Raw genomic sequence first — 18,015 nt, 5'->3', positions numbered from 1 at the left:
ACATGTAAAAAACTTAGAAAATATTAACTCACACTTAAATTTATTTTGCTCATAAAGAAGCAAAAAACTATACTTATCACCTACTTCACAAAATAAATCCTTATTTGTGATAAAGTCCTTCTATCATTTTTACAAAAAAGTTAATATATCTTTTGGATATTACCCTTACAACACATAGGGATGTACCTCCTACTAATGAAATAGTTTAATGGCTAGGAATTCTGACTAGAAGGTAATCTAATCATCATCACGTGCAGAGCACAAACCCACATAAAATGCAACATAACATTTAACTCAGGAGAAACACTTAGGAAAAGTGTAATTTTTTGTAAAAGCCCCACAGAAATAAATTGTGTCCTGCAAGTGGTTACTAATTTCTAGTGAAACGTCCTACCTGTTTTTCATTAGCCTCAGTTCTCGTTTGCGTGTTGCTTCTTCGGCTAGTTGCTGGGGACTGTGCAAACTTCCTGGTGAGGCCGCCATCATCACTCCCTGTGGCAAAGCAGTAGTAGGAGCTCGGATCTGGTAAGTGGGCATGTCACCAGTGGTGGCTGCAAGGAAGCAAAATATTACAAGCTTATATAAACAAGTCACTATTTGATATTTTATTTAAAATTGACCTGGAAATAACATACTTTTTACATGGCATAAGAGGTAATCTTGTAATGTTTAAGATGATTATTCTGAGCACTGCAAGAATCTTAAGTGTCAAAGGTTTTCTTCAGCTTTGGAACCATGATACTCAGCACGTTCTATACATTTTAGGTAGAAAAATGTCTTAACACATTTTAGATAGGTTTTTATCAAAGGTTAAAGGCAGCAGGCTTTTCAGCTGATAGTTCATTTAGCCTAAAATCAGTAGTGTGCTGCTAGACATTTAAGAAACAGCTCTCTAAGTGGGGGAGCCCTGATCTGTAGTGTTTTATGATCCCCATGATTCACCATGGTAAATTTCAAGCTACCTATGTGACTTCACTGAATGTAGAGTTGGAAAGGGACACACAGTAAGTAGCATACCATACGGATAAAATAGATATAAAGAACCTCAAGAGCACAGATGAAATAATTAGAAATGAGTTTTGAGAACTAATGATTTTAATGTAATTTAAGAGTATATTTGTGCATGTGTGTGTAATTTTTAATAATGGTTGTTTTAACAACAGTTCACAGAGATGCTGAAAATTTAACTATCAGCTCTAGCAAGCTAGTGGGAGCTGGCTCTAGGACACTACTGTAGAAATTTTAATTAAGCAGAATATCTCCATCCTCTGAAATATTTCAGTTAAGAGATTTTCCTATACCCTATTATCATGCCTGAAACAGTTATTGAATGTCTTTAAGTGCAAATCCTATGGCCAGAAAATGATTGAGGAACTGAATGGAATCTAGCTCATTGCAGTTTCAGTTAAAACAAAACAAAACAAAACAGCAAAGCTGTACTTAAAACTGGTTTCTTTAAGGAAAGATAATTTTTGTCTTAGGTTTCTCAGGATAATAATACATTTCTAAGTATTCTTTTTAAAAAATATCTCTAAGTATAATCATCAAGTTAAAAGATTTAATATTTACTTAGTATTCAGATTGAATACTAAAAGTAAGTTCTCAGAGTTTCCTAATTTATATTCAAAGTATGTCTATCTACTGCAATAAACTTAGCTTCCTAGAAAAGACAGATGGATTTCAGTGCTGAAAGATGTTTCTACCACCAACACTTCAACTTTGAGAATGTATGGTCCAGAGTTAATTTGATACTCTGATGAAATATTACAAAATTCATGCTCTCTCAAAGCTAAATGCAAGGAAAAGGCCTCCCCCCACGCCCCAAGTTATTAAATCCTATAAAAGTTGGTCTGAACCATATGCCAATCAAAAGAGAAAATACAGCACTTCCATATTTCATTAAAATGTATTATACCCTTTGAGTAAGAACCAAATTTTACCCAAATGGGAGACAAAGACTTTTCACCTAAATGGAATGTTATTATTGAAAACAGCCAAGGAGTTTTTAAAAATTAAACAAAAATTAACTACCTATGTGCTCCTATTTGGGTATATGCCAATTCCCCTGCCTGCCTCCCCACCCTGGGCTCAAGAATTAGGTGAAAGAATAAAATAATAAAAAACATGGTTTTGAGGGAAGACCATTTGTATCAACAGTAAAAATACCATTTTATAAGGTTGTACTGCTTCTTCCTTCTATATGTAATTTAAAAAACAATGGTGATAAGTAGCAACTGTGATTAATGGTCACCAGCAAAATCTCTATTAATAAATTTGGAAAAGTCCTAAATTTTATGTGACTATTCAAATTACTGTATACACAGATGTCTCAACATATGTCATAGAAAACTTTATAGCTTTGAAATATTTAGGAAGATCATTTAAAAACCAGTTATAAACTAACTTACTAAATGTTTTAAAAAATATCTTAATCATATTGTCACAGGAGATGAAGTGGACCATGGAATAACATAGTTCTCTCTCTCTTCTCTTTACCCACATCCAGAGAAGGTGGTTATGGGACAATAAAGGTTGAAACAATGGAACAGATGGAGGCTACACAGGCTTCCCGAAATGAGAACAATCAGTGACGAATGAGGGGTTTACATGTCACCCTGTTGACATTTTCAGGCGGCATGAATGCAGACCTTGGTCTAGGGTTGTTCTTTCCAAACGCTGCTCACAAGGAAGTGCAATAAAATTAATAGAAAGGTACAGAGAAGTTCATTATACTCTCTAATTTTGTATACATTTGCTAGTTTCCATAATACAAAGTTAGAGCAGAAGGCTTACATGATATACAAAAGCCAGTTTTCTTAAAAAACCATGTTTTTTTAAAAAGGGGGAACAGGGTGGAAATACTTCACAGATGAAAAATAAAATTCATTCATTGGTTTCATATTTACCAGAAATGGTCTTAAACAACGTTTGCCTGCTTCCAAAAGCCACACTCACTCTCAAAGGACCAAATTTGGTGCCACGAAGGCTAATGGCAATTCCAAAAGAAGCATTCTTAAAACACAATGAGCAATAACTCAGAAAAAATGTCACTTTCGGGCTGGCCCCGTGGTTCATTTGGGAGAGTGCGGCGCTGGTAGCGCCGAGGCTGCGGGTTCGGATCCTATATAGGGATGGCCGGTGCTCTCACTGGCTGAGCACGGTGCAGACCACACCGTGCTGAGGGTTGCGATCTCGTTACCGGTCCAAAAAAAAAAAAAAAAAACTTGAAAGGGGATGATATATGTGGATGTGTTAGTTCTCAGATGTTAGATAACAAACTTAATTTTATTACAAATTTTTAGATATATATTCATTTTATTTCCTTCAACAAAAATCAGAAGATCATAGCTCATTAATTTAAGGCAGAAATGGGAATTAGTGTAAATTAGTAGGAATTAGTATAAATTTCTGTAATATCCCAAACAATCTATGTGATTACATACTTCTAATGGTCAATGGATAAACTCTATATACTCAAATATCATCTTATTAATAAAGTACATTAAAAAGATATGGGCAAAGAGAATCTCTTGTTTTGAGGAAATCTAAATGTCAAAAAGTTTTATTTTTGAAACAAGTTATTTAAAAAAGAGTTTATCTTATTTAGGTTCAAGTTTCTAATATTTATAAATTCAGTAGTAACTTACAGCAGATTTGATACCAAGGATCAAAGTTTAAAGAACCATCCTACATTTTTTGATGACATACTCTTATTCCTGTATTTTTATAAAGGCCAATTCCTGTCCCATCTAACTACTAAAAGTGTCAAAGTTATTTTTTACTTTAGAATTTCATTTTCATATTCTGAAAATATATGGGTCATCAGTGTGGGCTTAAAAAGCATGATTGAAGAAAGATAATAAGATTTATACGTTAATTTGATTCTCATCAAGCAAAAACTTTAAGACAAGTCAGGGATACTACCTCCTTTACCTCGGTAACCTCGAGAATCTAGCACAGTACTTGGCATATAATGGGTGCTTCATGGGCTTACGCATGCATTATGAAGTAAAGTTTGAACTTTCTAGGGTTTTGCACAAGCTCACTGTCATCTGTAATGTTTAAAATAAAGTCTTTCTTATAGAATATTATTATAGCTAAGTCTTTAAGTCTTTAACACTAAGACATGGAAAGCCTTACAAGATGTTATGTATTTACTCACAGTGACCTTTCTTGATAAAAGACATTATTTCCTAAATCTTCCCTTAAATACACTTTAGTTACATCTATTGTAGCACTTTAGAAGCAGAGTTGTTCTAATTATAGTATTTCCAACCATCTAACTCTTGACATAAAATTTTTTTTTAGGTTTAGTATCAAACATTTTGTAGGAAAAGAAAATTCCTAGAACTCTTAATTCATGGTCATTAACTTCATACCTCTCTTTGCAAGCTTTAAACACGGTACAGCAGAAAAAACATGGGATTTGGAGTCTGGGTTCTAGTCCAGCTCTGCCACTTACCAGCCATGTGACTTGGGGCAAGTTCAGTTTCCTCATCTGTAAAATGGGGATACATTATCTCATTTAATACTCACAACAAACTCTGTAATGTATGTCAAAGTGTCTACTCACAACAAACTCTGTAATGTATGTCAAAGTGTCTAGCACAGTGCCTGGCACATGGTAGGCATTCAGTAAATGTTAGTTCCCTTCCTCTTCCCTTCCTTAAGTTCTTAAAGACAATGTTCCAATATACTGTATATTAGTTGAAAGACATATAACATCCATAAATACATTTTCCCCTGGAGTTTCCTTTTAATAAACCTAGGGAATCAAAATGTATAGCTCTTATTCCTTATTTTGTTTTAAAATATACCTATTAAAAAACTTTTAAATTTTATAATATATTGTTACATCCCTTTAGAGAATAAATTATTTAAAGATAACATAAAATGTCCTTTTCCATGTATATAATCATTTAAAATAGAACCTCAAAGGTGGACAATCACAAATGACCAAATGATACACTCTCATCAGACTGGTATAAGAAAAAACTGAAAAACCCTGTAAGTCAGAGTAGGAAACAAAGACATAAATAAGAAACGCAGCCAAATGCCTATCTTGACAGCTTCTAAAGTGAAACAATTTATCAACATCTCAAATGATGGTGATTTTCTTTGTTTGAATATTGTATTTATTTATTTATTGAGATGTCTGTAGTACTGGGCACATTAACTGAATAAAAACATTTTTATAGAGAGAATTCCTACTTTCTTTCATATGTCATTTTACTATGTGTCACTAATCCTAAAAACACCTAAGTAAGGGGCCGAGCCCGCGGCGCACTCGGGAGAGTGCGGCGCTGGGAGCGCAGCGACGCTCCCGCCGCGGGTTCGGATCCTATATAGGAATGGCCGGTGCACTCACTGGCTGAGTGCCGGTCACGAAAAAGACAAAAAAAAAAAAAAAAAAACACCTAAGTAAGCAACAGAGGTAACTTAGAAATCATGCTTATAAGCAGGAGGCTTCTTTCCCTAGCTCCAATAAGCTACTGACATCTTCTCTACTTTTGTTTCTTGGTTCTCTCCCTCCCTACCACCACACCAGTGCTTTTAATACCCAAATTCTGTTTGTCCATTCCTGGTGTCCCTACACTGTCAGAAAAATTTTCCTTCTCCATTGCTCCATTTTCTCTGGGAAAATTAAATCCTACATTAAAATGACTATTTGAGCCCTGGACATTTTCACATCTATTACAATTACTGTAACACATAGACCACATAGAATTAAATCATTAAATACTTTTTCAGCTTTATTGAGATATAATTGAAAAATAAAAATTGTATATATTCAAGGTGTACAATGTGATGCTTTGACATATATAGTGACACTGATTACCACAATCAAGCTAAGTAAGTTAGACATAAGGGACCTAATTAAGTTTTTTATTAAGTGAAAATCTTAGAGTCAAAGTCTATATAAAAGATGGGAAAATTGTGAATACTGATATTTAATGTTCTGTATAATGGCAAATATATGCTCTATTGTCCTATTACAGTAATAATACTCTAGAAAAAAATCTATTTTGATAAATAATGCTAATTTCATTTTATATATTTTATAAGCAGTGTGTAGCATGCTATTGTAACTCAGCTATTACAATAGCATTAACTTACCAATGTCAGGTGAATTTTGAGGAGCAATGTAATATGGTATGAACAGAACCAGAGAAGGAGTCTGAAGCCCCAAACTGATTCAGCACTTGCTAGCTTTGTTAGCTTTGAGGAGTAATTTACCCATTCTGACCTGAATTCAGTTATATATAATATGGGTGTAATAGTACCTGCCCTGTGTGTATCAGTGAGAATGCACAGAAAGTTCTTCTCCTTTTTCAGCATTTAAATATGGTTTCCTCACTGAGGCCTACCCTGATCCTTTAACCTGTATTTCCTGCTTCCTGTGTATCACTCACAATCTGATAGTTTCTTTGATAGCACTTTCTACTTTGTATTTATTTATTTGCAACCTTAAGTGAGTTTTTAAAGTTTACCTAAAGTATCATCATAATTATTTTATTAGGCTATATATTCTTATAGGAATATAAAACAGGGCAAAGTGAAATAAACACCCTAAACTATATTTCACTAAAAATTTTTCAAAAATAGTCAGAAAATAGCATCATAGCAATTTTCAATTTCACCCTCTATACAGATTTTGAGTTTTATTGGAACTTAAGATAGATAAGTGACTTGTTATTTTCTCTTCCAACATAATTATAACTTGCTTTGCTACCAACTTCATGAAACTGTTATAACCCAATCAGAACCATTCCTTTATGTGCAAATCTCCAAACAAAAATCATTACCAATAGCCTTCTCTCACAAAAGTATATGTCCTTGTTCTCATGCATCAAATATTAACTAAGGTACTATTTTCTAAATTTGAATAATTGGAAAGTTTGTTTTTAACAATACAGAATTCCAGTCTGAATACAGCTTATTAAGACTCAGAGTCTAAAAGATACGAAATTATGACATGAACATAATCAGCTTACGAATAAAACAAAAAAACAATTTCTAATAGAAATTTAAATTATGCACAGAACCAATAATATAATCCTATAAACTACAGATATTTACTTTTTATGTTTAACTGCATGATCCAGTAAGTAAATGCTGCTAAAATCTTTTCCAGGCCAGTCATTATTATTAGGAGCCTGATTTTGGTATAGATCAGAGTTGTTCAAACTATAAATCGTAGACGATTAGTTGGTCATAAAATCAATTTCATGGGTCAAGAATAACATTAAAATAAAAAAGAAAGATAGAAAAGGAAGTATCAGTACATTGCATATAGTAAGGATAATTATTATGTTTGAATTTGTTTTATATAAATGTAGGGCACACGTTTAATCCTGCAGAAAAATGACTATGACACACACACACACAGGTCCACCGTGTCATGATAGAAAATGTGGGTATGGTCAAAAAGTTTGCAAGCCACCGATCTAGATCAATCCACTTAGTTTACCAATCCACATACTACCGAACTGAGAATCCAAAGGCCTAGTTCCTAAAAGTGCTCTACTACACCTTTGAAAAAGTTCCTTAAACCTTGTGATCTCTTGGCTCTTAAAAATAAAAAAGGAAATAAAATTTGTTTTTCATTTCAAATAGCTTTTCAAATTGCTAGCACTGATTCTGTGAGGACTGACTAGATTTTAAAAATAATGATTTCCAAAGGCACAATCAGGTTTTCTGAAAAAGTGCTCTACATTATTTGACATTTTTAAGTTTCGGCATTTTGAAAATTTTGAATTGGAAAGGGCAAATTATGTATAAGCATTATTGGTAAAACTGTGAAAAAAGAACTCTTCAAGGATAGTATGTTCATTCTCTAAACATAAATGTATAAAAATGTTCATTTATTTACAAGCAATGGTTAAAAATTTTACTTAAATTTTTACCTTAAACTTTCATTTCTAAATATACTCAGTATTTTCAAATCATTTTATTTTATTTTTGTTATGATTCTATCTCATGCTTATTCAAGTCAAACTGTGAATATGAATAAAAGTTTAGTAAAGAAAGATATAAACCAATAATTTTTGGGAAATAAATATATGCACAAAATGTCTTTTGGTTCTAAACACATATGACATGCAGTATTTCTGATTATTTTACATTCATCTATATCATAATAAATTTGTCATCTGAAAGCTTCTGCAATTTATACCATCTCTAAACTTTACAAAAACTTCTTTGAAAAAAAAAAAATATAGCTCCGCAAGACAATTTAAAAAACAACTCAGTACAGGTTTTACTTGTCCAAGACAATTGAATATTCTTATGTAGGAAGAGGGCTGAGACCTACTACTGATTCTGAAGAGCTAAACTGTGGTGAAGCTGTTTATAATCATCCCTTCTTTCTGAATTCAACTGCAAATTCAGTTGTGGGTTACAAATAAGACCACTAAATAAACAACCACACAAAGGTCATTAATAACCATGTCTTTCAAAATCACTATCTGTAACTAAGAAAAGCAAACCACGTGAATAATTACTGTTTACAAATTTAAATACCAGAGGCTGGAGTAACGATGAGAAGACAAGTACTTCCCTGACTTCAGCACTAGAGGGTACTCTGAATCACAAGTTCCTATACATCAAGAGTAAAGAAAACCTCCAGCCTATATACAATCCACTTCTCACCAGGCATGTGCAGGGACACCCTTATCAGGAGGCTCAACCTTACCACGTAAGCTTGCCAGACAGCTCCTGAGTTCTGTTCATACAAGCACAACAGGTTTCATAAAGTGTTCCCCCTCTTCAAGCAGATACTTACCTCAAGAGAAATGTTAAAGTAAAGCTTACAAGAAAAGCTATCCAGTCTAAGAGCGATTTTGGAGATAGAGGCAGTGGTGAGCTAGCTAACAACTCTAAATCTGTCAGCAGCACTTGACAAAGCAGAAAGGAACTGACTAAATCACAACATGATTCAGAGCTGACGTCAATGTGCAGCTCGCTTGGAGTTTAACTTTTCCACTTCCATGCTGAAACACGATTCCAGGAAATGTAATGACATCAGCCCTTTGAACTCAATTAGCTGAGGAACAGACCATTTTAAAAACAGGAGGAAAGAAACAAGTAGGCACACAAACATCCATAACACAGTGGTTTTGCCTATTCTGTTTAGATCTACACTTGTACACGGTAATGAAATCGAAAGCTTAATTTTTTACAACGTGAACAGTATATATGTTTAACGTGTAGTTAGACTGAATTTGCAACAGGTTGCAGATGAAGTAATAGTTTATTTTAGTAGGGCAGAATGGTGCACACATGACGGGGGAGGAACGAAAAGAGAGTGAGTGAGAGAGAGAGAGAGAGAGAGGTGGGGGGTGGTGGCAGGAGGGAGAGAGGCAGGATTACTGCCCTGATCAAGTAAGCTTTGCTCAATGTAATACCGAGCAAAGAAGCAATTACACTCAGATGCCCTTAACAAAATAAGCTGCATATATAGAATATATTAAAAGAAATTTCTTACTCCTATGCAACTAGGAAATTAACACTTTTTGAAACACTCAGATGTTCCTAAATACTTTTCCTAAACTTCAAAAAACTCTGCAGAATTAATTTAAACCACTCTTTAAAATTCTTACCTGTTTCTTCTCTGGTTACAGCCATGATGGGCTTCGGCATACAGAACTGTCTTGTTTCCCCTATCACAGTTCAACAAAAAGTGTTCCAACTAGCAAGCATGTGCAGGATAAGTAGGAGTATTGACATCACAATGACATCACTAGCCTATCACTGCCATCAATTTGCTTTGTCATAGACGAGCTCACTGAAACCAAGGCTCTATAAAAACTCTTCCTGTAATAAACCATCTTAATGCTGTTTCTTATTTTTACTTAAAAATCTGTTGAAATGGGCTCTGGCAAAAAAAAAGTCTCATTAGCATTATAAGTTACATGGTTGTATTTCACAGGGCTACTTCTTTATTATTACTGTCCAAGGTTTATAGGTAAACATAAGGGGAATAGACCATATATATTTTTCATAATTCATAGGAGAAAAAAAAAAAACTTGGAGATTTAAACTTTGGGGATAAAAAAAACACACTGACAATCAGCACAGAAATAACATATTTTATAGACACTTCTAAATTCACTAAATAAGAAATATCCAGCCACCTTTGTTCACTTACATTTTTATTTGCTGAACCCTTTGCTACAACACATAAAGTCCAGCTAGGTAAGGGGACACAGAATTTATTAACTTCACTTGAAGGGAATAGATACTAAAATTTTAAAAATTCACTGTGCCAATAGAGCAAGTATTATATAGCATTCTCCCAGAACTATTAGATTGAATCATATGACCTTGCTGATATTTGACTTTTTTTGGCTCACAAACATAGCAATTTCATGTGATTCAATCTAATACATTATTGTACCAGATTAAAGCGCCTGGAAAAGAGCTTTATGATTTTTAAAATTCAAAAATAAATCACAGTTAGTATTTTTAAATTTCCAAAAATATGTCAATTTTTATTTGGATCACTTAATGAAGGATCAGCACATGAAGAGCTGGATCATTTATAGAAAACTTAATGATTATAAGGTTAAGACACAAAACTGGCAGACGTTCAACAGTATAACAGACCATAGACTGGAAAAAAAAATTTTTGCATCTCTACTGTACAAAAATAAGTGACATGTCACTGAGACCTATTATCTTTATAGAATGCAACGCAACCTAATGTCAAGGGAAGGACATTCCACCACAAAAATGCCTTACTCAATTAAGCATTTTCCAGTACAAGCAGGGAGTTTATACTCAGGTTCTTAGGAAGTGAAATGTCAGGGAGTATCCATGTTTCTACAAATTCTCCAGAGCATCGGAGAAGAGGCCTGAGATTTCAATAGAAGACATCCTTTCAAATTGATTTTTATCTCAATGTTTCTTTAAATTGGCACATAGGTGCTCAATAGTTATTAGTGTAAAAAAAGAGTAGAGGAAGGAAAGGAAGGAGGGAATTTGGTTGCTCAGTTGATTACTGCTATTAGTAAAGTTTTAATATATTCCCTGGACTAGTTAAAACTCAGTCAATCAGCACACGAAACTAATAACATTTTCACAGAGGAAGAATATTTCACTCCCATTCATTAAATGCTTTTTGAACATTTATCACATGCCAGGGACTTGCTAGGTACTGAAAATCCTTGTCCAAACAGAACTTGCCACCTGGGCAGGACACAGAGAGTCACAATACAGTGTGATACATGCCTAAAAAGTACAGTGGGAACTCACAGGGGGTTGCCTAAGACAGATTTGAAGGATCAGGGAAGGCTTCCTGAAGGGAAGTGTCACCTAAAATGAAGCCTGAATAATACATTAGATCAGGAAAAGTGTTCTTGTAATGGTATGTGTGAAGACCCTAGAAAGGAGAGAATGCTTAGCCTATCACAGAAAATGAAAGAAATAGAGCTGCATTACAAAAGAGGGAGAAGTAGAGAAGGAGGGGGCTAATAAAGAAAGCAAGGCTTAGACCAAGCAAAGATATAGGCCACATAGAAGGATTTTGGACCATATCTAATAGGTAATAGGCATTCATTGAAGGGTTTTGAGCAGAGACTGGAAGATGCTGTAGACTGGATGTCTGTGTCCTATCAAAATTCATATGCTGGAATCCTAACCCCTAATGCAATGGTATTAGAAGGTGGGGCCTTTAGTTGATTATGTCATCAGAATAGAGCCCTCATGAATAGGAATAATGCCCTTATAAAACAGGCCCCATACAGTGCCCTGGCCCCTTCTGCCATGTGAGGACACTGAGAAGAGGGCCGTCTATGAATCAGGAAGCAGTCCTTCTCCACACACCAAATCTGCTGGTACCTTGATCTTGGACTTCCCAACTTCCAGAGCTGTAAAAAATAAGTTTAAAGTGAAAGCTACACAGTCTAAGCTATTTTGTTATAGCAGTCCAAATGGACTAAGACATGTGATTAGATGTGAATTTTAAGTGCAGAATAGAGAGTATAATGTAGAAAGTGAAACGTTGTAGGCACAGACCTTTGTTTTTAAGAAATATTAGTATCTCCAAGAATCATTGCGGCGGGGGGGGGGGGGGGGGGGGGGACTAGCTGAACTTTCAGGAATAATTCCCAAAAGACCAAGCTAAGAAGGGAGGTGCTGGCTCTGGCATGATTAGGAAGATCAGGAAGCTGTTCCACAACTGCCAGCTTCAGGGCAGCCACTTGGCAGAAACTACAGCCTGCTGTCCTAACCCAGGTCAGAGGGATGGCAGCCTGAACTAGGATGAGACAGTGGGGGTGGAGGGGAGTGAAAATGTGTGAATTAGCTAGAGGAAGAAACTACAAAGTGACTTCGGATGGAGATGGGTAGGAAAAGTAAGGGATGCCACCCAGGTTTCTGGCTTAAAGCAAAAGGAGGGATGGTAGTCTACCACCAAAATAGAGAAAACAAAGGGAGATTTGGGGTGGGGAAAAACGGAAGTCAAGTTTTGGACTTAAGGAGTCAGAGATGTTTGTGGGACATCTAAGCAGCCATTTGGAGTCAGGAGCATAGTCACAATGAAATGAAGCCATGGGTGGCGATGAAGTCATCAGGGAGAGTGCTCAAATCAAACAGGAAGATGGCGAGGGATGCAAGCCTGAGGAATGATGCTAACACTAGGAAGATGGGAAGAGGAAGATTAGCCCAGCAAAGGAGACCGAAAGAGAGGCAGGGAAGTGAAGAAAAATTAATGAGAATGCAGCATCAGGGAAGTAAAGGAAGCAGAAGTCAACAGTATTAAAAACCATTCAGGATCAATCCAGGTAAGCATGGAGAACTCAGAAAGAAATTCATGTAACCTTTCAGTGAGATGATAGGGTGGCAAGTGGATAGGAACATTGTCTCTAAGTCAGGAAGCCAAGAATGCCCACTGACCTTGCTATGTATGACACAGAACTGGAACTCCAGGCCACTGTCATTTAAAAAAAAAGAAAAAAAAGGAAAGGAAAGGAGAAAAAGAAAAACAAGAGGAATAAAGATTGGAAGGGAAGAAACAAAATATTATTAGTATATGGTTATAAACATTCACATAGTATCACAGATTGATTCACAAAGAATCAGCATATTATTAGAAGTAATTCAAGTTTAGCAAGGTTAATAGATGAAAGACCAACTTTTTAAAAAATCACTGTCTCTAGAGCAGCAATTAGAAAATATAAAAGAAAAATAAGGTACCAGCAGCAATTAGAAAATATAATAGAAATATAGAGTACCATTCATAATAGCAACAAAAACCATAAAGCATTTAGGAACCAACTGAACAAAGAATATGCAAGACCTCCCTGGAGAAAAATTTTTAACTATGAAAAGAAGTAAAATCAGATCTTAATAAATGAGAACGTTCTATGGTTTGGGATAGGTCAATTTAACAGTATAAAGACTTCAGTTCTCCTTAAATTAATGTATAAACTAAATGCAATCTCATCATTAGTTTTATTATTATTATTACTACTTAGAAACTCAAACTTATTCCAAATGCATATGAAAGAATAATAGTTCACAAACAGCTAAAGTAAAAGGAGAAAAAAGACAAGGGGAACTTGTTTTGTGAGATAACAACCAGTATGGTACTGGCATAGAGAAAAAGACAATGGTACAGAATAGAGAGTTCTGAGACAGATCCAAGTATACATAAGAACCTACTGTATAATTAAGGCTCCCCATAAATTAATAAAGAAAGAACAAACCATTGGTACTAGCTCTACATACGGAGAAAAAATTTAAAATGGATTCCCACCTGATAGTATATACAGAGGTGGATCCCATATGGATTAAAGACCTAAATGTGAAGGGTAAAACTACATAGTTAATAGAAGACAATGTAGAAAAATATTTTTGTGACCTGTGGAAGAAGCGTTCTTAAATAAAACCCCCAAAACACAAACTTATGTGTGTATTATGTAAAACATAAAAAATTCTAAAAACTCTTTTGATTAAAGTATCAACTTTGCAGTAGATTTTTCCATTTAAAAAAGATAAAGTGAGAAGAAATGATTATTCTTTAAGAGTATTCATTTAGACATAAAGGGTTCATGCATATAAGGAAATATAACAGGTGGCTTTAATTTTATATTTAAAAGAAAACATTACACTATTGAGTAAGTACTATAATTTTTTTACTCCATAATCACCACTACCTCAGTTCTTCACACTTTTATTCGTTTACATTGACCCCCAAAATACATAAAAGTAAAGCTAATTATCAAGAGGTTCATCAATTATAATCTGCTTTTTCTATACTCACAAGACTTTCAGACTAAAAGAAGTTATATTACTTTCCTTAAAATTAGTGCTATATCATGAGCCCTACACAAATGGACCAAGAGGAATATTAGGGTACTTCAAAAAGTTCATGGAAAAATAGAATTAAAAGATAATACAAATCTTTCCATGAACTTCTTGAAGCAACCTTATAGAATTATACTAAGACAAGGGATTTTTGAAAGCTGTATTAAATATATCTCTTATAAGCACAACTGAATGAAATTAAAGTATAACTGAAATTTAATTGAAATCTTAGGTAACCTTAAAAGCTTAGGGCTACGTGCCAACTGATTTATTTCACTAGTGTCAGCTTCCATTGAGCTAGAATGGATATCTCAGAATTCAAATATACTTAGAACAGTCTGAAAAAACCGAAAACAAAAATAGCATTTGTTTTGAAATGAGTTGTCTCGGAATTAGACTAGAATGTAACAGCTGGGGAAAAACCCAAATTTGGGGCATCATGGATCATGGACTGAATTCTTAAATCCTCATAGATTAGATAATAGAAATATATTAGGTAAAGCATTTGTAACTCTCCCGAATGAAGAATATTTACTTAATTGAAAAATTCATTCATGTTTCCAACCCTTTTTCTATCATGCTACTCTGAATATAACCTTTCTTTAGATCCAGTAAAACCTGCTAAAAGTGAAAATCACATAATTCATTTAACTTGCTATTTAACATACTAAAATATTTCTTCTTCCAGCCTTTCTAAGTGCCTCCCATCCCACCCAAATAAACTACTTTCCATGTATTTCAGAAAACTATGAAGTCACCACTAACTGGTCTGATATAGTAATCCATAGGCATTCTAAATGCATTAGATTAATAAAATATACCTTGAACAACAACCTGGCTGCCTGGGACAAAGAACTGCTGTGTGCCATCAGCTGATTGTGCTGCATACTGTACAATTGTAGCACCTGGTGGAGGAGCTCCTGAATTTGTCATTGTTAATGCCTGCAGTCCCTGAACACCATCAGATCCTGGATTAGAAATCTGGATTGCTCCACCTTGGGCTATAGCAACTTAACAGAAAAAGAAAAGAAATATTAGAGAATTTCAAGATTCATTTCCATATTGGAAGAATATACTCAGCGTCTATTACCATTGCCTCTCATTTTCAAGCTACCATTATTTTTCTGTGCTGAATTGATAAGAAACATCAGCTTCTTTATGGAGCAATACTCTAAAAAAGCCTATAAACACTTGGAAATATTTTATATGCAGAATTGTTGGAAATTCATAGAACCCATGGATTTTTCCTCTTCCTTAACATCCATCCAACTAAATTATTTAAGAAAAAGAGTGGAGAAGAAGACAGGGAAAGAATCCACCTTCTTGGTTTTCTCCATTCTCTCAGATGTTTTTAGTTATAAACAACATCTTTCTAATATTTAAGAAATAGTCAGTGAAATTTCCATTGAGCATCACAATTACTATGACTTTGTAACTTCATTCAGCTAACTACTTTTTAAATTTATCATGAAAAGAAATTAGCTTTTAGAGGACTATATGTCATATATTTTGGTTTTAAAGTTCAAGTCTACAAAACTTTAGCCTTACCATTTTGACTATCAGGAGAATCCTGAAATATGAAATGTTAAGCTGAAAAGAACCTTAGAAGGTAACTATTGAAAGAATAGCTATATATTCTTAGAATATATAGAATATATTGTGCTATAATACTTACATCTATCAAGCGTCTACAATAACTTCAGCTAATGGCAACAAATGAGATAGACTTTCTCTAATACTAAGATTTACCAGTCATGTTTAAAAGTTAACATATTAACTTAAGGTTTCAGAAGAATAATTGATCAAAAGTTTTGTTTTAAAATTTCACTCTAATAGACAAATAAGTACTTTTTAAAATGTCTGAGAGGTCTGTACACTTTAACATAAAGATTACAACTGCATGTTCTAAACAGTAGAGATTAAAGAGAACCAAGTACTATCTTTTAAAAAAAAAATCACTTAGGAACTAGCTAATTAGACCTTAAAATGAAGATTTTAAAAATCATCAGAATAACACGACACCTATGAATCTACGTAAATGCCTTACAGGAAAGTTAGAATAGTGTTTAAAGTATACTCAGTATTTCTAAGTCATTCCCACATGATTTTAATGGGATCCAAGCAAAAGACCTCTTAGGTGATACCTTGATAGAAGAAACCTATCAGAACCATGGAAAGAGTAACAACAAATTTTCAGTTCTTTGACGTAAGGTTCTAGTGCCTAACACACAAAGATGGGTTAGCATTTTTTAAAAGATTTCACCACAGATGCATTCTCTGTGTTTTAGTTCACTGACAGGCCATTATTAGAATAGGGTTAAGAGAAACAGGAATCAATTACAGAATATCAGTACTGCTGAGGTTGAGAAACCCTAATATAATAACATTTTATTTGGCTCATCTAAAGCATTATATTCTGTATACATTTTTAAAACAGGGTATTTTTAAACCACAACTCTTCAAAGATTTCAAGGGTCTCAGGATTCAGCCCTCATAATAAATGGATTTGGGAGAGACCTAATTTCTTAAAAGAGAAGTATGAAAAAGACAAGAGATATTGTGTTCTCGGATCTTCACAGTTGGACATGAATGAATTTTATATTTTGTCATACATTTGAAACATATATTTTTGGTTGATAATTAGTTTGAAGTCCTAGAAATAGTGCTTAAGAAAGAACAGCTAAAGACAGTTGTATAACCACGTGTTGGAAGCACAAAACCTAGCATAGAGCAGGCACTCGATAAACATAGTGAATGAAAAAGCTATCATTTCCTCACAACAGACTATATTATAAGCAACTCTGTGAATTTAGAAAAGTTAAAGGAGGTACAGTTTCAAATTCCAATTATAGAACTTAATTTTCAACAACAACACAATCATCAAGGTTTTGGACTAGTAAATCTGAGGTGAGACTAGTTGCCTCCAATTAGGTAGATAACAAAGATCTTTACTTTCTTTTTTCTTTCTTATTTCCTTTTTCTCTGTTTTTTTCTTTTTCAGTAATGTTTCCCCATAGTTACAACCAAAACATCTTTGCTTTCACACTATAAATAGTTGACCTATCAAGAATCTGTTTCTCTTGTCATTTTATTTTCTGGTGAAGTTATATATTTAGATGTGGAAAACAAAAGCTAAATACACACATGCACAAGTTGGCACTACAGGGAAACATTTCTCATATTTAGGCTAGTTTTCTCATACTTTAGCCTAGCTTTCGTTTATTTTATACTTAAGGTGCTCTTGATCTGGGGGTTATCAAATGACAAAGAATCTTCACATTCATTATCTTTCATTTGGCAATAAACAAGATTTCTCATTGCTTCAAAATCCTGGAAATAGCTTTGTATGTTCCTGTGTGTATTCAAAGATTTAAGGAGGAAATTTTGTAGGTTTCAAAATATTAAAGGACAGTCTAACATGTCTTCAATAAACATAAATCAAGATAAATTAAATAGTAGAAAAAAATAAGATGAAATTAACTGAATGAATTTTGACACTTCTATTTTAAATAATTATATATTTTAAAAATTTATAATGGAAAATTTCTAGCAAACATAAAAATAAAAAGATTTTTTGTTGACTATTTTCCCTGCCTACTCACTTTTTTTTTTGCTTTGAAGTATTTCAAACCAAAACCTGGATATCATGTCTGGCTGATCATTTTCAAATAAAATGACTGGCCCATATCAAGGCCATTAGTAACC

The 18,015-nt window shown here is 33.9% G+C and overlaps 1 protein-coding gene across 11 annotated transcripts in view; it reads right to left on the bottom strand.

The window, feature by feature from the left end:
* CREM (cAMP responsive element modulator) overlaps positions 1–18,015 on the bottom strand; it is an 88,576-nt gene that overhangs the window by 8,664 nt on the left and 61,897 nt on the right. For 2 of the 11 annotated variants that reach the window (XM_063098711.1, XM_063098710.1), the window contains exons 1-3: positions 9,603–9,669; positions 4,463–4,498; positions 395–551 (exon numbers count right to left, since the gene is read on the bottom strand). In XM_063098711.1, coding sequence (XP_062954781.1) covers positions 395–551; positions 4,463–4,498; positions 9,603–9,642 — 233 coding nt within the window. In that variant the 5' untranslated portion in view covers positions 9,643–9,669. Of the gene's footprint in view, positions 1–394; positions 552–4,462; positions 4,499–8,785; positions 8,913–9,602; positions 9,686–15,131; positions 15,321–18,015 lie in introns of those variants that run through there. The other 9 variants (XM_063098707.1, XM_063098706.1, XM_063098713.1 and 6 more) reach the window with 6 other exon arrangements.

The sequence above is a fragment of the Cynocephalus volans genome, chromosome 6, assembly GCF_027409185.1.
Source record: "Cynocephalus volans isolate mCynVol1 chromosome 6, mCynVol1.pri, whole genome shotgun sequence".
NCBI classification, from domain to species: domain Eukaryota; kingdom Metazoa; phylum Chordata; class Mammalia; order Dermoptera; family Cynocephalidae; genus Cynocephalus; species Cynocephalus volans.
Note: the sequence above shows the minus strand (reverse complement) of the source record. Positions and strands in the feature narration are given on the sequence as shown.